The 27,891-nt window shown below is 41.7% G+C and overlaps 1 protein-coding gene across 1 annotated transcript in view; it reads right to left on the bottom strand.

The window, feature by feature from the left end:
* thbs4a (thrombospondin 4a) overlaps positions 1-27,891 on the bottom strand; it is a 45,687-nt gene that overhangs the window by 15,961 nt on the left and 1,835 nt on the right. The window contains exons 2-14 of the mRNA XM_084054994.1: positions 26,218-26,415; positions 24,663-24,913; positions 22,674-22,776; positions 21,145-21,248; positions 19,847-19,898; positions 18,226-18,419; positions 17,695-17,832; positions 17,475-17,555; positions 16,442-16,594; positions 15,015-15,119; positions 14,436-14,543; positions 13,051-13,210; positions 11,034-11,152 (exon numbers count right to left, since the gene is read on the bottom strand). Coding sequence (XP_083911120.1) covers positions 11,034-11,152; positions 13,051-13,210; positions 14,436-14,543; positions 15,015-15,119; positions 16,442-16,594; positions 17,475-17,555; positions 17,695-17,832; positions 18,226-18,419; positions 19,847-19,898; positions 21,145-21,248; positions 22,674-22,776; positions 24,663-24,913; positions 26,218-26,415 — 1,766 coding nt within the window. The remainder of the gene's footprint in view (positions 1-11,033; positions 11,153-13,050; positions 13,211-14,435; positions 14,544-15,014; positions 15,120-16,441; positions 16,595-17,474; positions 17,556-17,694; positions 17,833-18,225; positions 18,420-19,846; positions 19,899-21,144; positions 21,249-22,673; positions 22,777-24,662; positions 24,914-26,217; positions 26,416-27,891) is intronic.

The following is a 27,891-nucleotide window of genomic DNA, read 5'->3' as shown; positions in this document are numbered from 1 at the left end:
AAAAGTACTGTACAATTGTACTTGAGTATAAGTGTACTTACTGTATGTACAGTACTTTCCACCACTGTCTTCTTTGTTTGACTTCCTTGTGAAACTATTGTGGTCATGAGTGTTACGTTTGTTGCCTTATTTTATGTGTTTTTGATTCTTCTGTGAACCGCTTTGTAACATTGTTTTGAAAGGTGCTATACAAATAAACCATTATTATTTTTTATAAAAGTCAAAGTAACAGACTACTATTATACTATTAATAGTTGACACATCAAGACAGGAAAATTGTGAACAAAAAGATTTTCAGGATTTATGAAAATATTTTCACATTATAGCCTTATTATGTTATGAAGACTTACTAAGCAAAAGGCACATCATTGTTGCTAGGCAATAGGTGAGTTTTATTTGCAAGAATTCTGTTTTAAAATACCAAGAGGTTGTTACTGTACATGATCAGATATTATAAAATAAATATGTAGGTCTACAGTTGAATATGTCAGTAAACATGTTTTAACTTGTGTTGAATCACAGAACCTGAAGGGAGGCATATTGTAGACAGAAGAGATGGAGTTATTGTCTCTGTCAGGTGGAAATGTCATATGTCCAAAACTATTACTTTTCAGGATTGAAATTTGAAAATAGCAAAAGTAGCAGAACTACAAGCTCAAAACGTACCGCTTTGTGTTATTTTATACTAGACCGGTTGCACTGGTCTACTTGGGAACAATGCAAGTTGGGAATGCATGCCCCAACCGGTTAAGCAATACCTGTCTGTCTGTCTGTCTGTCTGTCTGTCTGTCTGTCTGTCTGTCTGTCTGTCTGTCTGTCTGTCTGTCTGTCTGTCTGTCTGTCTGTCTTTTATTCCCATAGTACCGTATATGAAGATATCTGTATATGCCCATATACTGTATGGATATTTCTACAGCTGGCTGTCTGTTTCCCTTTTATGCAAGTACTCCAGTATTTTAACTCAAGTATACATTTAATTGAGCAACTTTGAGAAATATTTGATGTACGTATGTATGTATGTGTGTATGTATGTATGTATGTATGTATGTATGTATGTGTGTATGTATGTGTGTATGTATGTATGTATGTATGTATGTATGTATGTATGTATGTGTGTATGTATGTATGTATGTATGTATGTATGTATGTATGTATGTATGTATGTATGTATGTATGTATGTATGTATGTATGTATGTATGTATGTATGTATGTATGTATGTATGTATATGTAAGTACGTATGTAAGTACGTATGTACATACGTACGTACATACGTACGTACATACGTATGTATATTATCTATGTTGTGTAGTGTTGTATGGGGCCTGGTCAGACAGGCATAGCCACCAAGGTGAGCAGAGGGCTTGGGAGAGATTTCAGCACCAAGGCTAGCGCCGAGCACTGGGTCAGTTGGTTGAAGGAAGCTACTCTATGCATAGAAGTTTATATGACTGTATGTGCCTGTTCTCAATCAGCTTGATATGATGACATCTGGGATGTGATTGATTGACATAGTTCTGACAGGTGTGGTCTGATCAGCAGTGGTGGAAGAAGTACTCAGGTTTTTCTTTACTTAAAGGTAGGGTAAAGTGATATTTTTCTTGTTACAAGAAGTGTTAAATAGCTCTGTATTCTGATAGTAATCATTGTTATAACTCTATAGTTGCTCAGTAACAGGGGTATACCTGTCTCTCCAGCGCTTTCATATTTTTATAATTATTATAATTATATATTTCAATATCATTTACAGAGACAGAGATGCTGGGGTCAGATATAAAATCCTGCCACAACCTCACAGTTAAACCGTATACCCACTCTTGAGCCCAGCAGCACAGATCATTTAAGTCTGGGCAGTCTGACCACACACCCAAGCCGGGGGAGCGACTGTCCAGCTTTCCACTAAGTTTCCTCTTGAAGTCTAGGAAGCTAGGATCTGAGCCACATGCCAGGGGGACCTTACGTCTTTTTAGGTCCAAGAACAGAGATCGAGCAAGCTTTCTCACATACCGGTCATCATTGTTCAACATATTCAACAGATGCGAGAGCCTCATAGCAATATATGCCCATTAAAAATTGGGAACAACCAAGACCAACCTCACGTTTACTGTGAAATATGTTGTTGCGTGTTGTGTGTGTGTTTATGCCATAATGATAACTCAACCAGGCAATCTGGTACACTTCCCCTTCTTGAGATTCTAATTCCCTTTTCTGTGGAATTTCTTGACCTCCGACGTCCCAGAAACTGACAACATTGACGTGTCATCATACTGTAGTTCACCAGGTCATTTAGTGCACACACACACACACACGCACGCACACACACACACACACACACACACACACACACACACACACACACACACACACACACACACACACACACACACACACACACACACACACACACACACACACACACACACCACAAAGAGAGAAAAAGAGAAAGAGAAATTGACCAGATAAGGGAACAGACCACGTGCCTTGAACAAACAATACAAAGTAGCCTTGAAATGTGTATTTGATTTGGCAGTGTCTGTGTTCTGATCTACAGTACGGGCAATGTTTTGACAGGCTGTACTCTCCCCCTCTTCACTGTGTTTTGGACTGCGTGATTTTCTGAGACAAAAACAATGGAGAACATAGACTTAAATGAGAAACTCTTGGAGAACACGAGACGATGGACAGCGGAACAGGGAGAAGACATCTATGCCAATAATGACGTGATCCGCTCCCACTACAGTCCCGCTCCAAACACAGCAGGAGTTAAAGGTAAATCAGGTCATTTCCATGTGTGTATGGGGTTATGGGCCCTACCTTGTGCATCGCCTTGCCCCTTATGCCTAAACGTTTTTGGCATGTTTTACTATTTTATAAAAACATTTTAAAATAGTTCAATTAACCGATTTACAGAGAGATCGACTTTTGGATCAGCTATTTTGAACAAAAAGTTTTTTTAAATAAAAATAAATTGAAAAAAAAAACTAGAAAGTTTAGGCATAAGCCTATAACAGGGGTCTTCAACGTTTTTCAGGACCTTTAAGCTAAGAGAAAGATGAACGCAAGGGCGATGAGATTTTGAGTGGATAAAAATAATCTTATTTTAGAGAGGTTTCAGGAATTGAGCACCCTACTTTACTTGGGCCTCAAAACAGAGTCAAATATTTTGCAACTGGCTTCATGTTGGTCTGGAGTATTATGGGATGGCACACACACACACACACACACACACACACACACACACACACACACACACACACACACACACACACACACACACACACACACACACACACACACACACACACACTCAGACAGAAGCAAAAGGTGCACCCACCGGCTGCCGCACATGCATACATGCACCCATATACTACATGCACCCACATGCATACATGCACACAAATGGATACATGCACCCATATACTGCATACATGCACCAACATGCATACATGCACACACAGGTATACATGCACCAGAGCACACACACACGCTGTGTTAGTTTAGGTATACAAATGTGTCTCTCCCAAGTTAAAATATCACTAAGGTTTTTATATTTTCAGGCACTGCTTTCTCTAAAGCTGCAAGATGTCTGGTTCTGCTGTGTTTTCTGCTACTGGTTGGGATGGTAGTCCTGCTGTGTGTCCTGGGTGAGTATCAAATCATTGTGATTAGACATTTATGATTGTCTGAAGCCACTGAGAAGCTGGTTCATGCTGTCACCACTCACATATTGTGCTTATGACAAGTGTCTTTGGGTACTTGGAAAAGCACTTTATAAATCTGAGATTATTATTATTTTGATTATTATTATGATTACGATTACGATGATGATGATTATTATAACCCTTATTATTATTATTATTATTATTACCCTTATTATTATTATTATTATTACGATTATGATTACGATTACGATTATGATTATTGTTTTGTGCACACCAGTCACCAGAGATGTGGAGCTGACCCAGTTAAAGTCTGCAAACACCAACCTGACCGATGAGAGAGATCAGTTACTGGACACACTGAACAAACTGCACACCTACCATGGTAGTATCACCTTATTCATACATGTCATATATTAGGTGTGAGTTTTAATGATGTTCTCATCATAAAGAAGATATTGTGTTTTTTGCAATGCTGTACTTTAAGATCTGTGTGACTGAAGTGCATTTTGGAAAAAAGAATCGACTGCAATTGATTCAGAACGCTGCTGCTCGCTCGAGTCCTATACTAATATCAAAAAAGTGGAGCAAATCACTGCAGTGCTTAAATCTACACACACTCTACACTGACTCCTTGTGTAAAATACTGTTGGTCTATAAAGCTTATTTTTCTGTTTTATTTTGACTTCTTTTGTTTTTGTTCTATTCTAATGTCATTTTATAATGGGTTTCCTTTTCTTAATGTTTTATGTAGGGACGCACCGATATGTAAATTCTTGGCTGATACCGATAGCCGATAGCCAATACTGATACTTGTTTATTTAGTTTTTGGCGTGGGAAACAAATACATCTTCATTATAAGAAATAACTGTTCAGAATCTGCAAAAACACAACATAATTGCCTTGATGCAAGTGACAATAACGAGTATCAATGAGTGTCAGCTGGACAGTGACACACACACCTCAGCTGTGCTGAACTGAAAGTGACTGGAGTTAGTTTAAAAGCCCTTCAATATGACATGATAATGTTTACTATGATTATGGTACGCTTACATTTCATATCACAAACACCATAGAGTAAAAAACCCTGTAACTTTAACCATTTTCACTTCAACCAACTTTTTTGCCAATATCGATGTTGACCGTTAACGGCAAATATTGGCCGATACCGATATGTGGCCGATTTATGGGTGCATCCCTAGTTTTGTGTGAAGCACATTGAATTGCCTTGTTGTTGAAAGGTGCTATAGACTTGCCTTGCCTTACAACAGATCATGTTAAGACAATGAATGGAGGTTGCAGGGAGCACTGGAAGAAGGTTGGAAGCAGCTGTTACTACATTTCTACTGAAGAGAGGAACTGGGAGAGCAGCCGTCAGTACTGTCTGGATGTAGGAGCTGACCTGGTCATCATCAACAGCCAGGAGGAGCAGGTATGAGTACTGTACTACTGGTGGACAGTATACCAAGTACATTTACTTGACTACTGTTACTCCTGTCGCATTAAGACCTGAGGCCGAGTCTACAAAATTGCCTACTCTACAAAAGTGTGAGAACCAGCAGTTCTCACACTTTCAAGACTTTTCAAAACTGTTCAAAAATAACAGATGTACAAGCTCACAGCGCGGCCAAAGCTAGAATCCAAAATGACACAGATGCTTTCCCGGTTTTAAAGGGTTAACTCAAGTTAAAAAAAATTACAGAGCAACATTAACTTGTAGTAGAGTAATATTTGACCAGGAGTATAGGTACTTGGATTGAGTACTTTGTCCAACCCCTGCGTATGAGACACACAGGTAGAGAGACACACAGGTAGAGAGACACACAGGTAGAGAGACAGACAGACAGACAGACAGACAGACAGACAGACAGACAGACACTACTACTAGTGTTTACCTTTCTATCTTACTTTATTTTGATTTGACCGTCATCCACACTGTTGAGGAAGCTTGAAGTACAAGAGTTCCAATCCTCTAATGCTGCTACCAGCTGTATTGTGTATGTGACTGTGATTAATAACTATATAAAGAAAGTCTTCTCTGTCTCTCTACAGTAGCATATTAAAAGAGAAATGATTCACCATCTGTTATTATTATTGAAATATTCAGTTATCACTGAATACAATGTATGTTTCTTGCATGCAGGAGTTTGTGGCTTCGTTTTGCAGCAAAAGAGTGTGGATTGGTCTGTCAGACCGGGCTGCAGAAGGAGTGTGGAAATGGGTGGATGCAACGCCACTGAACAAAAGGTATCAATAAATCCTTGGGGTATATAAAAGTATTTGAATTGGAGATACCTACAGGATCTGCATTGAGGAATGCAGATCCTAGTAAAAAGTAAGGTAGTAAAAGTAAGGTATTCAAAATGTACTTGAGTAAAAGTACATAAGTATTGGTATCAAAATGTACTTAAAGTATCATAAGTAAAAGTACTTATTGTGCAGAATGTGCCATTTCACAAGTTCAAAATGTATAAAAAATCTTTTGAAAATAGCAGATCTACAAGGTCAAATGCCAGAAATATATACGGTATATAGGGCTGAAGTGGTTAATGTATGTTTTGTGATAATAATCTAAATCTATAAAGTAACTAAAGCTGTCAAATAATTGTAGTGGAGTAAAAGAACAATATTTGCCACTGAGATGTAGTGGAGTAGAAGTAAAAGTATTGAAAATTGGGAATATTCCAGTAAAGTAAAAATTCCTCAAAATTGAATTTTAGTACAGTACTTAAGTAAATGTACTTAGTTACTTTACATCACTAATCATCACGTTATTATGCAGGAAACTAGTTACATTTCAAGACATAATGTTCAGGCCTTCATATCTAGTCTCATATTGCGCTGATCAGAGCAATAGTCACAGAGTTATGGCCATATGAAGTGTTAAACACAGCTGTAACACTGTAGCGCTCCATGTGTGCAATTTAGTTTTTTTTTTTTGTGTGATGATTGTCATGCCAGACCCTTGAACAGTGTTTGTGCCAAGAGTGGTGCGGATACGAACAACGGGGGCCCCTCGCAAGTCCGTTTGTGACGTCCACTCTCGGTGCATCCACCCACCCACCCATCCACCTTCCAGGCAATTTTGACATAGGATGTGAATTGCATGCAGCTTCATGGAAAATGACATGTACCTTTTGTGTGAACTGTGTGTTGACAGTTACTGGTACCCTCAACAACCTGATAATCATGGACCAGGAGGAGAAGAAGACTGTGTTGAGAGCCACAACCCTTGGCCTGGGCCTTCAAATAAATGGAATGACATGTCCTGTAACCATGCCAACATCTTCATCTGTGAAATCATTATTTAGTCAGAGCGGGTGTAAGTGATATATTTTTGGTTAAACACTTAAACCCTTAGACTTATATTAGTAAACTGGACCTGCATTCTAGGGTTCAATTGGTTAAATCAGTTTTAAATTGTTCTATATTCTGATAGATTGGTTACACCACTACAAATGTATTTTCTGTTTAATAAAGAACTGGAGAGACGGGGAGACTCCTGTTACTGAACCAACACTCTATAGCAATGATTACTATCAGAATATAGAGCTTTAACTTTTTAACAAAAAATATCACTTCCACAATCTTTAATGCTGATATTAAGCTAATATTTAAGTTGGGTTAATTCCTTAAATCCAGCATAATCAACTCATTTAGCAAGGACAATGCTGGACAAATGCAGTGTGATATTAGTTGGCTTTGCAATCTATTGTGAACAATATTCATGTTTAAGTTGTTTATGTTTGTATTCATTTGCATTTTGAACTGTGTGCTAATAGTCTTACTGTGTGCATATTGAGATAAGATGGGATGACTGTCTGTGTATCAATTAGGGTCTATTCTTCACACTTGTGCAGTGGTGGACAAAGTACTCAACCCAGTACTTGAAAGTAAAGATACTCCTGGTCAAATAATACTTAAATAATAAATAATACATCCCCCATCTCAACTTTATGTTTACAAACCACACATTGTTTGCTTGCTTCCTCATGCCAGAGCCCTACATGTATGTCTGATATGATTAATTAAGCAATACCACAATGTTGAAATACTCTGTTACTCTAAGTCCTGTATTTAAGTAAAAGTACACACGTATCGGCATCAAAATTGTTACGGCTCACTCCTCCTCACCTTCACATTCACGGCCCCTCCCCCTCAGTGACTACTCCATGGCTCAACTCAGCACAGCTGCTCTCCCTCAGCAATCTCCGCACCTGTCTTCCGTTCCACAATCAACTGCTGCCACTACAAGACCCCACTCTGCACTTCACTCCATGCCAGATCTTAACCAGTCTACGGTTGGTAAACTAGAGCTAGCCAAACTAAGATTCCCAGTGCTATAGAACTAGCCAGTTAAACTTCACGCAGTTGCTGTGCATTGTCCTCTCTCTTTTGAATTGTTACTAATCCTGCCTCTCCTCTCCTCTCCAGTCTTCCGGATCCCCAGCTGAGCTGTGCTAACCACGGAGCTACCAAACCACACCACCTCCACTCACTCCACTACATTTCCAACAAAACTGTGTGAATAAATACTTCACCTGAAACTACGTCTACTCTTTGCTGTGCGCTTGGGTCACTCACATACACCAGCCTTAACAAAAATATACTTAAGTACCAAAAGTTGAAGTACTCGTACACAGAATATTTCAAAATGCATCAAAATCTTTCAAAAATGGCAGATCTACAAACTCACAACACGTCCCATTGTGACACGTTGTGAGCTTGTAAATTGGCTATTTTCGAATAGACAAAGTAACTAATGATGTCAAATAAGTGTAGTGGAGTAAAAAAGCTGCCATATTTGCCTCTGAGATGTAGTGTAGTAGAATAATAAAGTATTAAAATATGACATGCATAATGTATTACATACAGTAGGCCTACTGTGCATAGGTAAAATAAAAATACTGTACAATTGTACTTAAGTACATTACTTGAGTAAGTGTACATACATAGGTACTTTGCTTCACTGCCCATGCATCAGTCATGGCTTTTTTTCTTTTTTTGTATTGTTTGACTTCCTTGTGAAACTATTGTGGTCATGAGTGTTATGTTTGTTGCCTTATTTTACGTATTTTTGATTCTTCTCTGAAGCACTTTGTAGCATTGTTTTGAAAGGTGCTATACAAATAAAGCTTTATTATTATTATACGTCATAGTAGCAGACTATTATCTACTATTATCCTATTAATATTTGACACATCAAGACGGGACAATTGTGAACAAAAAGAGATACCGTACATTTCAGGATTTATGGAAAATCTGTTGCTTATTATGTTATGAAGACTTACTAAGCAAAATGCACATAATTGTTGCTAGGGAAATGGTGAGTTTTATTTGCAAGAATGATTTTAAAATACCAAGAGGCTGCCACATCATCAGATATTACAGAATAAATATGTAGGTCTACAGTGGAAACAGTTGTTAGTAAACATGTTTTAACTTGTTGTGCTGCCTACGTCCATGAAAACTATCACAGAACCTGAAGGCAGGCACTTTTTTCCCCCACTCTATTGGGTGGAAACCTCATATGTCCAAAAATGTTAATTTTCAGGCTTGAAATTCAAATACAGCAAAAGTAGCCGCATTTCGAGCTTGCAGATCTGCTACTTTTGATGCTTTTGTGTGACGCTGTAGTATGATCAAGTAGGGCAGGGGTCTTCGACCTTTTCAGCCCAAGGACCCCCCTAGCTGAGAGAGAGATGAAGCAGGGACCCCCTCTATATTGTAGAAAATGGTGTTTCAGATTAAACTTGTTTTCCTCTTTTTCTCCTCTACACCTCTTTGCCAAAAAATGCCGATCTACAAGCTCACAACGCCTCGCAGCGCGAGGCGTTGTGAGCTTGTAGATCAGCTATTTTCTGCTAATGTTCCCCCTCAGAATAGGGATGCTAGGGTTCAAGCGGTTAATGTAAAACAAAAACAAAAAAAACATCCTCTCACATAAAGATTTGGCGGACCCCCTATAGTAGCTCTGAGGACCCCCTAGGGGTCCCGGACCCCCTGTTGAAGACCTCTGAAGTAGGGCATTCATTTTACGAAAAAACACAAAATGTTATGGAGATGGAGATGTCTGCCCGACAGCAACGATAGTACAAATCATCTGATAATATCCTACTTTATCATGGAATGGACACTTGAAGTAGTCTAGCATGTTATTGACCTGCTATCTATCAGTGTACTGATGGTTCTGGTGCACACACAGTTGTCTTAGATCAGTTGAAACTTTAAACAAGGAGAAGAGTTTCAGATTGAGAATTCAAAAAAAGTGCTGCTGGAGTGCTTTAGCGTTGTGTGAATACAGCAGTGTGGTAAACATCACCATCTAGTGATCAACAAATGGTGTAACTGCACCCCCCCAATAAGGCTAGGAGAAATTGAAACCCTTCATAAATCCACACACACGCAAATCTATATAATATCTATTCAAAATATATGCTGTACTAGACCGGTGCACTCGTCTACTTACTTGGCAACAATGCAAGTTGGAAATGCATGCATGCCCCAACATTATCTATGTTGTGTAGTGTTGTTTGGGGCATGGCCACCAAGGTGAGCAGAGGCCTTAGGACAGTGGTTCTCAAACCTTTTCATGTCAAGGACCCCCAAATGGACACTTATTAGCCCGCGGACCCCCATTTGAAAAGATACATTTTAAGGACCCCCAGTTTGACATGCATGAGGGCTACGGACCCCCATTTAATGGCATTTCTATCTCTGGGACCCCGATTCATGTTGTAAAATCAATGTTAACTTAACTCTGAGAGTGTACAAATGGAACCAAATGGTTCCATTTGTACACTCTCAGAGTTACAGACCCATAAGAGTCCATTTGGTTCCTATCCATCATTTAGCTGGGGACCCCCTGGAACCCCCTCAAGTACCCCTGGGGGACCCCACTTTGAGAACCAATGCCTTAGGATAGATTTCAGCACCAAGGCCAGCGCCGAGCACTGGGTCAGTTGGTTGAAGGAGGCTACTCTATGCATATAATATTTATAATGTATATCTATGACTGTATGTGCCTGTTCACATTCTCAATCAGCTTGATATGATGACATCTGGGATGTGATTGATTGACAGAGTGCGGTGGTGGAAGAAGCTCTCTGATTTTTATTTATTTAGGTAGGGTAAAGTGATATTTTTCTTCTTACAAGAAGTGTTAATTAGCTCTGCATTCTGATAGTAATCATTGCTATAACTCCACAGTTGCTCAGTAACAGGGGTATACAGTACCTGTTGAGTGATTACAATCAGATTAATAGAGCTTTGTTTTAACCACAAAATATCACTTACGATTCCTTTAACAATGTGAACTCGGCCCGTGTTTTGCCTGTGGTGGCGGAAGCGTTGCATTGTGGGTAGGGTAGGGTACCTGGTTAGGGTTGGCGATGTCAGGGCAGCTGTCACAGGCGTCTCCCACGCCGTCTTTGTCTCTGTCTTTCTGGTCCCGGTTGGGGACACGCTGGCAGTTGTCCAGGAAGTTCTTTATCCCTGAAGACAAGACCAAACCAATGATTAGAAGGTGTTTTTAGAATCGGCCTCAGGTTTACATGAGTTAACCTCTTCTGAGTTGACAAAGCCCAGTAGTATATATAACACTGGTTCTCAAACTTCATGGCAAGGACTCCCAAATTAATATGTATTTGCCCACAGACCCCCATCTGAAAATACTTTGTGCCAGTGACCCCCCAAAAGTTGAGTGCTGTTAAAATAAAATCAAGATTATTGCACATTTTGTATGTTTTTTTGAAAATAGCAGATCTGCAAGCCCACAACGTGTCGCATTGTGGCACGTTGTGGGCTTGTAGCAGGCCCGGCACTAGTCGACAACGGTGGGGGGGCGGAGGGTGCGTGCGATTTTATTTTTTACAGACAGCAGATGAAGTCCTTGTCATGTACACTGTATGTCTGTCTCCTGGACGCTACACACACAACACCACTGACCACTTTTTGAACACGCTGTGGAAGGCTTGACGCCGAAAAAGCTATTCATTAAAAAGTACCAGCTTTCAGTCTTGATTTAGGGGGCGAGATGGTCCCCGTCCCCCCCGTGACGCTGGACCTGGCTTGTAGATAGGCTATTTTTGAATAGCCAAAGTGTAAAATAGGGTTAAAGTGGTTAAATTAAATGTTGATGCTATGTTTCTCCTTTATCGTGAAATGTACAATATTGTAAAATTGCAGATTTCTGAAATGTGCTTCTTTTCCTTTATCATGTACCTGATTCTTAACTTTTGTCTGTCTGTTTGTTGTATCTGTTGTGCGTTGTTGTGTATGATGTGATTTTGGGTGTGAGTTTTTTTTTCATTTTTCTGGGGACCCCCTGGAACCTCCTCAAGGACCCCTGGGGGTCCCCAGGCCCCACTTTGAGAACCAATGGTCAATTGTGTGGGAGCGAGGTCAGTCTGTCTAGTGCACCACCAGTAGGGGGCAGTGTTAGTTTTAGAACAAGGTGAAATAGTTTCCACTGCCTGGCTGTATGACACCCCGCCCTGGAAACATGCGTTTGATGCAGACAGACATATGAGCAAGTGCCCAGTGAGCCAGTTTTACAGTTAAAAGTCACAACCGAGGCATGCATGCAGCACATTGTTTAAACAACAAACTCTGTATCCACACACACGCACACGCACACACACACACACACACACACACACACACACACACACAGTATAAGTATACTGTGTGTGTATGAATACATACTCTCACACAGGTACACCGCACATGTACACATGTGTGTGCATGCTCTTGCAGAAAGACAGACAGACGCATGTGCACACGCACACACCCACGCACCCACCCACGCACGCACGTACGCACGCACGCACGCACGCACCGTATGGCACACACTTTTTCCAGTGGAACAAATGAGAGGTGCTTTTAAAGGTCAATTTCTAAAGTCAGCCTGTTAGACTCACTGCTTATTCCAAGTAATATGACTTGTAGCATTTTAAAGGGGTATTCACTTTAAAACAGTTCTGGGGTCATTTCAACGTCTTCTCTGGCTTCTGTGTGCAGTGCACCCCAGTTTTTAAGTTGCTTGATTCAGTATTTAGATATTTGATATTAATTTTATTCGACACCACCACCTCTTCCTTTACCTTCCTATATAAACCCATTAAACTTCCATCTCTATTTTATTTCAACCATGTTAGACTCATTGAAAACACACGTCCCTGGTTTTGGTGACTGATGTTGTCTTTCTAATGCGTGAAGGGGGCAGTGTTTTTTTTCTTCACCTTTTTTATTTATTTTATATAATAGTCTTTTAGAATTATTTTTTTCATAAAATGTAAAGAAAAGATAAAAGTAACCAAATCTGAGTACTTCTTCCACCGTCACGCACCCACACATGTCATGATCACACATACACACACACACACACACACCGTCTCCGTCCATGTCGTCGTCACACTCGTCCCCCAGTCCGTCGCTGTCCGTGTCTCTCTGGTCGGGGTTGGGCGTGGTCAGGCAGTTGTCACAGGCGTCACCGTGGAGATCTGTGTCGTTGTTCCTCTGGTCCACATTAGGAACCAGCCAGCAGTTATCCTACACGGACAGGAGAGACTGTATACGTCATTTTAGATGCTGGGGTGTAAGCATCGACCATGGCCCGGAGGTAAGAAGGAGCTGTTCCTTTCACTGCCCTATAGGCTAGCACCAGGGTCTTAAACTGGATGCAAGCCGCTACGGGGAGCCAGTGTAGAGAACGAGGAGCAAAATGGCCGACCGACTTCAACTTCCTGTAGGAGTTGAGATGTAGGAGATAGGACAGATCTGAGACGAGTTATTACCGTCTACGGCAGCGTAGTGCCAAGTCCCGGAAAAGAAGCGCTGTGATTGGCCAGTAGTCACTTCGAGAACACTCACCGCAAAACATGATTTACGATTATGTCCATATCCGTTCCCGTAACTCGAGCGGTGAGTCGGCTGAAGCGGACTTCGCAACATTTGGCGCGTGACTCGCTCATCTGAGCTCGCTTGGCGGTGCCTCTTGTGGCTCAAGTCCGCTTTAGACGGCGTGCCCCCGTCGCTGATTTACGATTCTGTGCCTATCGGTACATAACTTGAAAGGCGCTGAGTAGGCTCAAGCGAACTTCGCAACGTTTGCCACAGCAACTCGCTCCCTTTAGCTCGCTCGGTGGTGCCTCTCGTGGCTCAAGTTCAATCAGCCAATGCTCAGCCAATCGGCAGGCATGGCGGGGCTTGGTAAAATCTCGTTGTAGAACAATATCACGCATCCGGTAATAACGCATCTGAGACGCAAGTGTGTGTTTTCCCCATACCCCCATCTGCTGTTTTCCCCATACCCTTATGTGTCTTGTCTGTCCCCATACCTTTATGTGTCTTGTCTGTCCCCATACCCTTATGTGTCTTGTCTGTCTTGTGTGTGGGCGTGTGTGTGCGTGTGTGTGTGTGTGTGTGTGTGTGTGTGTGTGTGTGTGTGTGTGTGTGTGTGTGTGTGTGTGTGTGTGTGTGTGTGTGTGTGTGTGTGTGTGTGTGTGTGTGTGTGTGTGTGTGTGTGAGAGTCTGCCTAGGCGTGGCGTTCCCAATTATCCTCATGATGTGGAGCTGTCTGCACACCTGGGGTTCATCTACTCATCAAGCCCAGTTAAAACCCCCTGGTTCTTCCCTACAGCCTTTGCCAGTTCGTTCAGTTGCCACTGGGCATTGATCCTGTGCCTCATGCCCCCTTCCCATTCCTGCTATGAGGACGATGGCCATGGCAGACATAATTGGCTATGAGGAGGTGGAGGATGAAGAGGATACGTACGTCAATGTTGACGATGCCATCGCTGTCTGCGTCGTCGTCACAAGCATCTCCAATCCCGTCTCTGTCGGCGTCCTCTTGACCCGAGTTAGGGACAAATATGCAGTTATCCTGGTAACAACACAGTTATTATCATTATTATATTGATAATAATAATTGTTAGTAGTAGTAGTAGCATTGGTTCTCAAAGTGGAGTCCGGGAACCCCAAGGGATCCTTGGGGGGTTCCAGGGGGTCCTCAGCAAAAGTAGTTAGTTTACTGTAGCATTACAATCATTTTAACCACTTTATCCATTTAAATAGGGTTAGGGTTAGGCTTTTAAAAAATAGCAAAAAAAAGCTCACTTTGTGCCACAATGTGAGCTTGTACATTTTTTATATTTATCTAAAAAATGTTCTGGCGGTCCCTGGCACAAAACATTTTCAGATAGGGGTCGGTGGCCAAATACATACAGTATCAATTTATGGGGTCCTTGACATGAAAGGGTTTGAGAACGACTGTGTTAGAGAGTGATGTTTTGAATATGGGACGGTACAGGAGAGTCCTATTGGTTCATTTGGAAACAGAAAGAGAAGTGTGTACCTTTTTACAGTGGTTGTCACGGCAACGCAGTTTCACATCAGGATAGGCGTCGATGTCTGTGTCCTTCCCACACACATACCCATTACCTGCCCAGCCGATACCACACTGAAACACACACACACACGCACGCACGCACGCGGGCACGTGCACGCACACACACACACGTTAATAATTATTTATATAAATATAAAAAAATATATAAACATATTTAAACATTTATTTTAGACAATAATAAATATGATATTATATTGATATAATTATTATAATATTTCCTCCTTTATTACATATATTTTTTTATAGCTTTTTACCCCCAATTTAGTCATTATGCCAATTGATTCCTCCCCACACATTTCTGTGTGTTGTCACTGCTGTTGTAATCCCACTGGCTCACCTGCCGGTGAGGAGCCCCCACCGAGAGGACGCAGAGCCTTCGTCATACTCCTCCCGCCCAACACTCCCTGCTGACAGGTCCCCCCCTCCCCCAGCCCGTAGGAGCACGTTGAGGTGACAAATATCGCCCTCCCCGCCGGGCTTCCCTCCCCTGAACACGGGCCAATTTTGTTTGTGTCTAAACGCTCGACAAAGCTGGATGCACTGCGGTGGATTCCAACCCCCGGACTCCGTGGGGGCGGGCATATTTCCTCCTTTATATGATATTTTTCCTCCAATAAAATGTCTCCCAATATATTTCTAGCCTATATTTTGTGTATATATATTGAACCATACTGTATACTTTGTTTATATTTTTCAGATATACATCGTGAAAATCTCATTATGTCCACAACTGTTACTTTTCCGGATTCAAATTCAAAAATATCAAAAGTAGCAGATCTACAAGCTCAAAACGGGTCGCTTCGCGCCGCGCTTTGCGCCGCGTTTCGAGCTTGTAGATCTGCTGCTTCTGATGCTTTTGTGTGACGCTGTAGTATGATCAAGTAGAGGCGTTAAGCAGGCTCTATGCACAGCAGCCATATTGGAAAGAAATTGGGCCTCTTCTTACTTCCTTCACAGGTGTTACCAATGATACTAATTAAGGCTCTGTTCCATTCTGGTCAAACAGAGTCTGTGCTGACATTGTGCATGTTGGCTCACTGGAAACACTTGAGGGGGTTCCAAATGGCCTCTTGCTGGTGTGTAACTCTGAGAGTGTACAAATGGAACCAAATGGACCCTTACGGGTCCATTTGGTTCCATTTGTACACTCTCAGAGTTATTAAAAGGTTTGAGAACCACAATGGAACAGAGCCTTCATTAGTATCATTGGTAACACCTGTGAAGGAAGTAACGAAGCGGTCCAATTTCCGTCCAATATGGTTGCTGTGCATAGGGCCTATTTACGAAAAAAACACACAAAGTTAGAATATATGGAGAAAAGAGGTTTCTGCATTGATGTGTGTTTGTGTATAGTTATAAATGAGGTCTCTCACCACACAGGTGATGGAGCCGTCTCTCTCCACCACGCACTCGGCCTTGGGGTCACATGGGTTGGGCTGTCCGTTGCCACACAGCCTCTCTCCCTGACAGCCCCTCACCTGGTCTCCCGTGAAGCCCGTCTTACACGTCCCGCAGCGGAAGGAGCCCTGCGCGAAGGACACAATGCACAATGGAACACTGTTGAGATTCGTCGACTAAAACTGTGACGAAAAATGTTCGTCGACTATACCTTTATTCACTGACGAAAACTAGATAAAAACTAAGCTATGATGACTAAAACTAAGACTAAATATATTGGCAATTTCGTCAACAAATAAAATCTAGACTAAAATGTTAGGGAGGGTCTATAGTGGAGAAGAGATCCAGTAAAACTAAAAGACAAGTCATTTTATGTTTGCGCTCGGGTGTTGCGCTCTGAAAATAGCAGATCTACAAGCTCACAACGCGTCGCGCGTTGTGAGCTTGTAGATCGGCTATTATCAGCATGCAACCAAGTGTGAAATCAGCCTTTAAGACGCCATCAAGGCCTGCCAAAATACATTTTAGTTGACAAAATTAAACTGTAGATTTAGTCGACTAAAATCTTTTGATATTTAGTCAACTAAAACTAGACGAAAAGTAAAACATTTCAGATGACTAAAATATGACTAAAACTAAATGGAATTTTATTCAAAAGACTATGACTAATACTAAATCAAAATTTGCTGTCAAAATCAACACTGCAATGGAACCAAAGTTGCTTTCCAAAAATACTCAAGGCATTTTTTTTAGGCCGGCCACGACGAGTTGTGAGATTGTATAGATCGGCTATTTTCAGAAAGGTTTGAATGTTTCCGGAAGATAAGATTTGAGGACGTTTGCTTTGGTACTGTAAGTACATTTTGATGAAACTGAAGCTGATAACCGTCTCTCTGGAGAGACGGGGAGACTAACACTCTACATCATGTTATTACTATCAGAGCTTTTTAACAGCAAACTTTCTGTATTAACCATAACATATTATACTTTTTCCAACACTTTTCTTACCAGAGTGTTGTGACAGTGAGAGTTGGGGGTACAGCCTCCGTTGTCAAGTGGTCCCAGACACTCATCAATGTCATGACATGCCTGAGAACAAAATCAATGTGTAATTAGCACTAAAGATTTTTACATTTTAGATTATGGATCCCCCAAAAATATATATACAGTATATCAAACTGGTGGGTCCTTGGAATGAGTGATGAGTTTTGCAGTGCTTGTGTTGAACCTGTTTGTTGGTCTTGGCGTAGGCCACTCCCACTCCGGTGAGCTCGGGTCCGGTGAAGCCCATTGGACAGCCCTCACAGCGGAAGCCTGGGACCGTGTTCACGCAGCGCACCCCCGGGAAACAGGGCTTAAACTGACACTGTAAGCGCACAACGGTGAGGTCACGAAAAACTGTATTTAGACAACAACGAAACTCTGCGTGATTTACAGTAAAATCTAAAGCTGCACTTCGTTAGCTCTGTACGCACGCACGCACACACGCACGCACGCACGCACACATGCACGCACACATGCACGCACACAGACACACAGACACACACACACACACAGACACACGCTATACAAATGTGTATATTAATACAGGGGGGTTGGGGGCCAATTTGGAAATGGAAACCATGAAAATGGTCCTCACAATGTCTATTTCTCATATTCTACTATACTTGTGGGGACTTTTGGTCCTTACAAGTATAGTTATACAAGTATACACACACACACACACACACACACACACACACACACACGCACAGAGTACCTCGTCCACGTCGTCACAGTGCACTCCGTCTCCTGTGAATCCGTCGGGACAGGGGGCACACTGGAAGCCCCCCGCCACTGAGGGAATGCACATGCTCTGCCTGAAACACTGGCCCGGTCTGCACTGGGTCAGAGGCTGAGACGGCGGGGGTCCGCTGCCCGGACCGGAGGGGTTGGTGGGGCTACCCCCTAGACCTGGAGAGAGGAGAGGAGAGGAGAGGAGAGGAGAGGAGAGGAGAGGAGGTTAGATTGACCCATTGAAACCAGGAAAGCAGATAGATAGATAGATAGATTAGCTACTGTATACAGTGGTGTAAAGTAACTAAGTACATTTACTCAAGTACTGTACTTAAAGATGGAGTGCCATGATATTTTTCAACCCTAAAACCTGATCATAAGGTATTATTATTATGTAAGGATTTTTTTCAAAAAAAAAAAAGTGTACAGAAATTGTTAAAAAAAATGTTTTTATGTGGACACGCCTCCAGATCATTAAGTATGCCTGGTTCTCACCTTAGCACCTCCTCCACCACCTTAGCACCACCGACCTGTCCCAGTCCCTCCTCCTCCTCATGCCCACACCTGTTGTGTTATGATAATGAGGGGGAGGGTATGTTTTTTGGGGGCTCTGTGATGTCACTAAAGGGCTGTTTCTCTATTGGCACGTTTGACCCTCAAGATTTCAGCCTCCGGGAAGAAACTCCAAATAATCAGAGAAGACATAAAACTTCATAAAACCACCACCGGGGGCCTTAATGAAGTTCTATCAACCTCATAGACACATGAAAAACAGAAAAAGTGCAAAACCATGGCACCACCTCTTTAAGTACACTTTTGAGGATTTTTTCTTTCCTGGAGTTTTTGATACTTTTACCAAAAGCTTAAGTGCACATCAATAATAACATAATACGGCCGCACACTGCCGAACAGGTACAGGAGCACATTTATTGAAGGAGAGGCAGCGTTTCAGTCACTGATGATATAGTATAGCAACATACGTTTTTCTTATGTTTTTCTCCTTATAATAACTGTGTCTTTTTGTAAATTAATGCCCTGCTTGATCATACTACTATACACTCGTCACACGAAAGCATCAAAAGTAGCAGATCTACAAGCTCTAAACACGGCGCAAAGTGCAGATTTGCTACTTTTACTGTTTCTGAATTTGAATCCTGAAAGTAACAGTTTTAGACATAATGAGGTTTCCACCCGAACAGAGATGATTTGTAGAATCGGCCTCAGGTCTAATGAGGTCATCTTCCTAAATTGGGTTAAATGACATTAAATGAGATCAGATTAGATTAAATGAGATTAGATTATATTAGGTTAAATGACATAAAATGGAATGAGACAAAATGAAATGGTGAGATGGTACAGTTTAATCATCATACAGACTGTGTACTGAATTGTATAACATATTCCTATAAAATAGAGCAAGTGGTTAGTCAGACTAATCCATTTTAAGCAGTTTTTTTGGAATTATTTTGTGGCATTTTGTTGATTTATAAAAGAAGTAATGAGATATAGTGATATCAATGGTGTAAAATAAGTAGAAGGTGCCAGGTGCTTTACAAGTAAAGTTTCCATTATATATTATAATAAAGAGTTGTGATGTTGCTCACCACAGGCCAAACACTCTGCGATGGTATTCCTCAGGAAGGTGGTTTCTTTAATCTGGACAATGAAGAGATATAGTATGTTCTTACAGATACAATACCATCATGTGCTTTATTTCTTTTTTTTTTTTTTATAATTTTTGTCCCACGATTTTGTAACCCACATTTTTTTCACCCAGTGCCAATTGCCTATGTAATCCTGGGCACTACCTACCCTCTGCCAGCCTAGGGAGGGCCCAAGCTGAAGCTCATGTCTCCTTCAATGCATGAGGAGCAAGCAGGCCGCTTCTTATCACCCGACAGGGGGGAGTTTCCCTGGTTGGACATAGCGCGTGGAAGGAACACGTTATTCCAACCAGTTCCCTTCTCCTCCATCAGGCGCCCCGGCTGACCAGGGGGAGGCAGTATAGTGACCAGGATTACTACATGTTTTTGTGAGGGTATTAACTACCCTAGGAGACACGGGGAGAACATGCAAACTCCACACAGAGTAGGCCCTTTCACCAACCCCACCTAGGGTATGGGCGCCGATGACGTGGAGGAGAGAACACGCCCCCAGCGCCCACAGCGTCCCTGGCGGGAATCGAACCCAGGACCTTCTAGCTGTGAGGCGACAGCGCTACCGACTGCGCCACCGTGCCCCCATGTGCTTTATTTCATGATCAATAAATATATCAATCAACTAGTATGTTCTGCAGACTAAATTCTAGGGGTGTGCCTAATTTCATGATACGATACGATATTGGGCTCACGACATCGATACGATACGATACGATATATGGCACTTTTTTATTATGAAAATATATGGGTGGGGGGGAAAGCTTATGAAAATATATGGGGGGAAAGCAAATGCAAACAAATACTTCTGTTTTTGCATTATTATTATTTCAAAATTATTATTATTTTTCTTCTCCAAAACGATACATATTGTCACGAAAACGTATCGCGATATATCGCGGGACAATATATCGGCACATCCCTACTAAATACTGTCTTTGCGTTAGAAAAGTATTATACTTAGGCCTACTTTACATTTACTTGAGTATACATGTTGTTTTTTGATCATTTATACTACTTCCACTACATCTCAGAGGCAAATGTTGTACTTCTGTTGTACTTTTATTCAAAACATTTAGTTACAAGTTACTTAGCAGATTTATATAATTTACAAAACTACATTGACCTCTACTTTATACTTCGGCTTTTCGAAAATAGCCAATCTACAAGTGCTGTGACTGTTAGCTTTCAGATGGGTGACCGTGATAGTTTGTATTGACGTGGGTAAATAGAAGAGAGTGAGCGACCTGCTTGTTGAGTAAGTCCTGCATCTCTGACATCATCTTCTTCAGCTCCACCATGGAGACCTGATCTGCATCTGTTCTGCTCTCCTGGAAACCTGTGTTAAAACCTGAAATGACAATCAAGCAACAATCAATCAATCAATCAATCAGTCAGTCAGTCAGTCAGTCAGTCAGTCAGTCAGTCATTTATTCATTCATTCATTCCAGTGATTCTCAACCTTTTTTCTTTTTAAGGACCCCCGTCTGATGTGCATTAGACCACAATCTACACTGTAAAATCCTCAGTATTGAGTCTTACAAGGTTACAAGGTTCACTTTATTTGTCATTTACATGTATAAAATATAAGTATAAAATCCTAAATGAAGTAAAAACTGAGCAGCATATTAAAAACAATAGCATCCATCATTTATCAGAACAGATAATATAGCAGAATACTATTACTAGTATTCGCAGTAAGGCAGCTGCGAAAGTGCATTTATTGTGGCTTTAAGAGTTCAGCAGTCTAACAGTTTACCGGGTAGAAGCTGTGTTTAAACCTTTCAGTTTTGGCCCTGCAGATTGACCGCAGCCTCCTGCCCGAGGGGAGAGGATCAAACTGTTTATGGGCCGGGTGAGTGGGGTCCTCCATAATGCGGGCCGCACTGCTCCTACACCTGCTGATGTAAATGTCCTCAATAGGCTCTATACACAGCAGCCATATTGGAAAGAAATTGGGCCTCTTCTTACTTCCTTCACAGGTGTTACCAATGATACTAATGAAGGCTCTGTTCCATTCTAGTCAGGGTGCTGATATCGTGCATGTTGGCTCACTAGAAACACTCCATTTTGGTTCCCAAATGGCCCCTTATGGTGGGTGTGTAACTCTGAGAGTGTAAAAATGGAACCAAACGGGTCCATTTGGTTCCATTTGTACACTCTCAGAGTTATGGGGGTCCTTGAAAATAAGACAACCACTGTGCTACACTAAATGTAACAGAGCCTTAATTAGTATTATTGGTAACACCTGTGAAGGAAATAAGGAAGGGGCCCAATTCATTCCCAATATGGCTGCTGTGCATAGAGCCTATTGACGGGAAACTACTCTGGGTGATCTTCTCGGGGCGTTTTTCACCACCCTCTCTGCAGTGCCTTCTTGTCCGCAGCAGAGCAGTTCCCATACCAGGTGGTGATGGAGAATGTGAGAGTACAAAGGTTACAGACCTTTAAGGGTCCATTTGGAGCTCTGGTGGAGGCCAATGCGAAAGTATTGAAAACGCTGCAGTTGTCATTAATGGCCCAGCAGATGGTGCTATCCTGCGGCTGCAGAAAAACGTTCAGTTCGTCAAAGTCAGTGGGTCCTTGCGTGTCCATTTGGCAGAATTAAATTAACGCTGAGCATTTTACAGCGTTGTGGTTCCAGAGATTATAAAACGTATCAAATGGGTCTGTGGTTTAATGCATATCGAACTGGGGGTCCTTGAAATGAAAAAGGGTTGTGATTCAGTGTTATACAGTGTTACACATAGACTATAGTGTGTTTTGTTGTTCTCACCCAGCAGATGGACAGAGTGACTGGGCTCAGCGCTGCACTCCTGCAGAGTGGCCACGTTGTCAATGGTGTCGTCTATCACCAGCTTCAAGTCTGTCAGCTCATCCTGAGAGAGACAGACAGACAGGCAGGCAGGCAGACAGACAGAAAGACAGACAGACAGAAGGACCAAATGAGGACAAAAGACAAGCAGAGACATAAGGAATCATAATTAATTCTGTGTTAACCTGCACTCGAACCCCAGCATCCCTATTCTGGGGGGAACAGTAGCCAAAAATTTTTTGCAGAGCTACAAGCTCACAACGCGTCTCACAGGTCAGGATAGATTTGTCAACCTGCTGACTAGAAAAATGGCTGAGGACAGACAGAATTTTCGTCACTTTATAGTTAATTGTGTAGTTAATTGTGTAGTTAATTGTGTAGTTCATTTTGTAGTTAATTTTATAGTTAATGTTATAATACATTTTATAGTTCATTTGATTGTTCTTCATTTTATAGTTCTTCATTTTATAGTAGGACAGTTAGAATGGCTGCGATTTCACCCCGTGATTCTAACACAAAAGTTCCAAAGCTGTGTATGACATTTCGACAAGCCTTTGGCTCTCTGGTTCATACGAGGACCGTCTCCAGCTGGTTCAGTGTTAGGTGATCTTCTCCGCTTCCTGCCAACATGTTCTTGTTTCCTTGAGTTGTTCCTGGACAGACCTTGTCCAGCTGGTCCCGGGTCTTCCTGGCTTTCCGTTTCCCTGTTGGATTCCAAAGGCCCGTCTGGTCGTGTTGGTCGACGCTGGTTTCCTCAGACTGTGCCCAATGCAGTCACCATTCTGTCTGGGATGATGAGACACCTTTCACTTCCAAAGGTTTCCATGAATGTTTCTGGAATGTTTTTTTGTTCCACTGAGCAGATGGTGGTGGGTCCACATGGCTTTTACCAGAGCCCTGTTCCAGGTGGATCCAGACATTTCTTCATGGTTACCGTAGCCGAACCGGGTGGCAAAACCACCCACCATAAAAACCTATCTGCTATCTGTTTACCAAAGAGCTGGAGAGATGGGGAGACCCCTGTTATTTAACTATCTCTGATTACAATGACTTCTAGAATATACAGTAGAGCTATGTAACACTTATTATAACAAAAATATTAAAAAATAGGAGATCTACAAGTTCACGACGTGTCGCAATGCAACCCGTTGAAAATAAAATATACAAACCTTTTCTCCTATGGGGGTCCCTGACACAAACTCAAATGGGGGTCTGGTCCATGGCTATATAGCTATAAATCTGGGGGTCCTTGACACGACAATGTTTGAGGACCAACTGCATTTTTAATTAGTCAAATGTGTATCGTAGAGAGTATGTTACAACAATACAACTTATACAATTGGGGTGGTTGTATTTGGTCTCCCTGCTCATCTAGACATTTAGATCCTGTGTCTAGGTTGGACACGACCTTTGACACAATCCTGTTTCTGGTTATGGACCTGAAGGTCAAAATCGTATTACTTCCCAGAGTTAGCAGGCAGGCTCTATAGGCTCTATGCACAGCAGTCACATTGTAAGACATTCACAGGTGTTACCAATGATACTAATGAAGGCTCTGTTCCATTCTGGTCAGACGGAGTCAGGGTGCTGATATTGTGCATGTTGGCTCACTGGAAACACTCCCAAATGGCCCTTTACGGGTGTGTAACTCTGAGAGTATACAAATGGAACCAAATGGACCCGTAAAGGTCCATTTGGTTCCATTTGTACACTCTCAGAGTTATGGGGGTCGTGGAAAACTGAAATTCAAAAATCTGAGAACTATTGTGCTACACTAAATGGAACAGAGCCTTCATTAGTATCACTGGTAACACCTGTGAAGGAAGCGATAATATGGCTGCTGTGCATAGACCTATTAAGTCAGTCGTAAAGGTTTCAGTACTCAAATCTGGGGGTAGAACAGGAAAGTTTCATAGAGCAGCTTTTGGATTCAGAAATGAGTTAGTTCACCTGCCCCGTGGACTGCAGGGTCCTGAGGGCCACGGTGTTGGGCCCGGGCGGCAGCGAGCCGAACGCGGCGGGCACGTCGTCCACCGTGTGCGCCAGCCTGCAGTCCATGTAGATGTTGAGGCGCGGCGTTCCCCCTCGCTGCAGGCCGCTGGCGTGGAGCATCACATGGTGCTCCCTGCCGTCCGCCAACGACGGGTGGGTGAAGCTGGCGCTGGTCGACCTGCCGTCCGTCTTCTGGTACCGCAGGGTGACTGGAGAGAGGACACAGCGGTGGAAAAAAGCACTCAAAGGTGGTGCCATGGTTTTGCACTTTTTCTGTTTTTCATGTGTCTATGAGGTTGATAGAACTTCATTAAGCCCCATGGTGGTGTTTTTATGGTGTTTTATGTCTTCTCTGGCTATTTTGAGTTTCTACCTGGAGGCTGAAACCTTGAGGGTCAAACGTGCCAATAGAAAAACAGCTCTTTAGTTACAGTAAAATTGTACCCTCCCCCTCATTATCATAACACAACAAGTGTGGGCATGAGGAGGAGGAGGGACTAGGACAGGTGGGAGGTGCTAAGGTGGTGGAGGAGGTGCTAAGGTGAGAACCAGGTATACTTAATGAACTGGAGGCGTGTCCACATAAAAACTTTTAATTTTAACAATTTCTGTACACTTTTTTGAAAAAAATCTTTCTCCTAGTATAACCATAATGCCTGATGATTATGTTTTAGGGAAGGGGGAATCACTGAAAATCACGGCATATAAAATAATTGTTAAATAGCTCTAAATTCTGATAGTAATTATTGCTATATGAGTGTTTGTTCAGTAACAGGAGTCTCCATGTCTCTCCAGCTCATCAATAAACAGCAAATGCATTTTCAGGCCAGGATACCAATTTTATCCAATCAGGATAGAGAACTCAGTCAGGATACAAATTAAACAAGTGAAATTGGAAGTGATGACACAAAGAAATGAGCTGCGCAAATTGGAACTGGAACGCTATAGAAATAAAGCTGATAAATGGGTACTCTCTCCTGATTGGCTGAAATGTTGTCACCTACCTGAAAATGTATTTTCTGTTTATTAAAGAGCTGGATGTATATTAAATATTTTGAAAATAGCAAATTTACAAGCTCACAATGCGTTGCATCGCAACGCATTGTGTGCTTGTAGATCAACTAAAAAGCAAGAAACTTAAAAACTGTCCCGGGTGCAGGCGCGCTGGAAGTAATTTATTCCAAGGGGAGCTGGGGCTGGGCGGGGGACTCGCGCGTACGCGATTTAAAAAAAAAATCCACCTTTTTTTCACCTTTTTCAGCAAATATTTTATTCTCCAAAGTTAAATACACCATTGTTTTAATATATATGTGTGTGTGTATAGACTTTAAAAATGATATGTATTTTTTTATTTTTTTGCTTCCCAACGCCAGGGGGGCTGCAGCCCCCGTAGCCCCCCCCCCCCCCCTTCCCGCGCCACTGCCCAGGTACTCCCAAAAGTCTGAACAGACGATAAAATAACCCAATTTTTATTTTTAAAGTGAAATATCCCTTTAACACTGATATTCCTCACCCTTGTTGAGCTTGGCCTGAACGCTGAGCTCCAGGTGCTTGGTGTTGGTGTTGGGGTTGATGATGCTGAACAGGGAGACGGGAGCTCTGCTCTGGAGCTTGAAGGAGGACAGCAGGAAGGCCTCGTCCCGGCCTCGGCTCTTCACACTGCCCTGCAGCAGGTCTGGGAGGCAGTCTGGAGACACCAGCAGGTCGTACACTGCAACACACACAAATGAACAGTGCTGGGAAAAGTACTATTTTTTTTTTTACTTAAGTAAAAGTATTAATCCTGCAATATACTGTAGAAACACTCTGTTAAAAGTCCGGAAAAAGTACAGAAGTATTGGCATCAAAATGTACTTAGAGTACCAAAAGTAAAAGTACTCTTTATGCAGAAAGTTTTCAAATGTATACAAATCTTTTGAAAATAGCAGCTCACCATGTGAGCTTGTAGATCGGCTATTTTCAAATGGCCGAAATGTATACGGCTCAAGTGGTTAATGTATGTTTTGTAATAATAATCAAAATCTACAAAGTAACTAGTAACTCAAGTTTTCAAATAATTGTAGTGGAGTAAAAGTATAATATTTGCCAATGAGATTTAGTGGAATAGAAGTAAAAGTACTGAACATTGGAAATACTCCAGTAAAGTAAAAGTACTTCAAAATTGTACTTAAGTACAGTACTTAGCTAAGTACTTTAAGTACTAAGCTACTTTACACCACTGCAATTGAATTATTTTATTTGGATCTGCACAAGAAGCGCAATACACAATAGTTCCAAAGACTGATCAGAAGAAGGTTACAAGAAGGGAGACTGGGGGAGATTGCCCAAAAAATTACAAGGGTGAGGATCCGAGTGAGCTTGTAGATCGGCTCTTTTCGCTATTTTTGAGGAGGTTTGGGTGTAGAGGGGGAAAAGAGCAGACCGAGTACAGAGTCAGTCAAATGTCAAGTATTGACTGAGTATGGAGGGTTTACGTGGTAGCATTAACGTGAATCCAACATATTAATAGAAAAGATCATGAGTAAACAAACAAACAAAGAAAAAACATGCATTTACTCAACACTGATATGATAGTGCTGTCAAACTAGTCTATGAAGCTATCTATGAAATGTATGGAAAAGTTTAATCTGCAACACAATGTTATACAATATGTAGTGTGTGGGGGGGTCCCCTAGACATGTCAGTACAGACTTGATTGTAATTAATGAATTGTCTACTGTATATTTTTTTGCACTGTACTATATGCCTCCTGAATGCCTCCTGAGTGTACGCCTCTATTGCATTTTTTTATTTGATTTGCTCAACTGTAAATAAGGCACTTTGCCACTTTCCATCTCTATATTTCAACGTGCTATAGAAATAAAGTTCATCAGGGAAGATCTTGGATTTGCAGCGATGGGAAAAGGGTTTAAGAGAGCACTTTAAAATTGTTGTCGACTCAGCACGTCTGCATGAATGGCAGCCGTTCCATGCCAGTGTCTGTTCAATTCATTCTACGTAATGAGCTTGTGATGAGGTGATCATCTGAACGCACTATGATTTACTGTTCAATTCATTCTACTTAATGGGGTTGTGATGAGGTGATCTTCTGAACGCAATATGATTTAACGAGGAAAAGTATAAAACCACTAGTGCTCCGTGGATGATAAAAACAGTGCTGCTATAGTACCTTAGCTAAAGAAATCCT

Source organism: Gymnoscopelus microlampas, assembly GCF_963454915.1.
Source record: "Gymnoscopelus microlampas genome assembly, chromosome: 4".
Lineage (NCBI taxonomy): Eukaryota > Metazoa > Chordata > Actinopteri > Myctophiformes > Myctophidae > Gymnoscopelus > Gymnoscopelus microlampas.
This window is presented reverse-complemented; position numbering and strand designations above follow the sequence as displayed.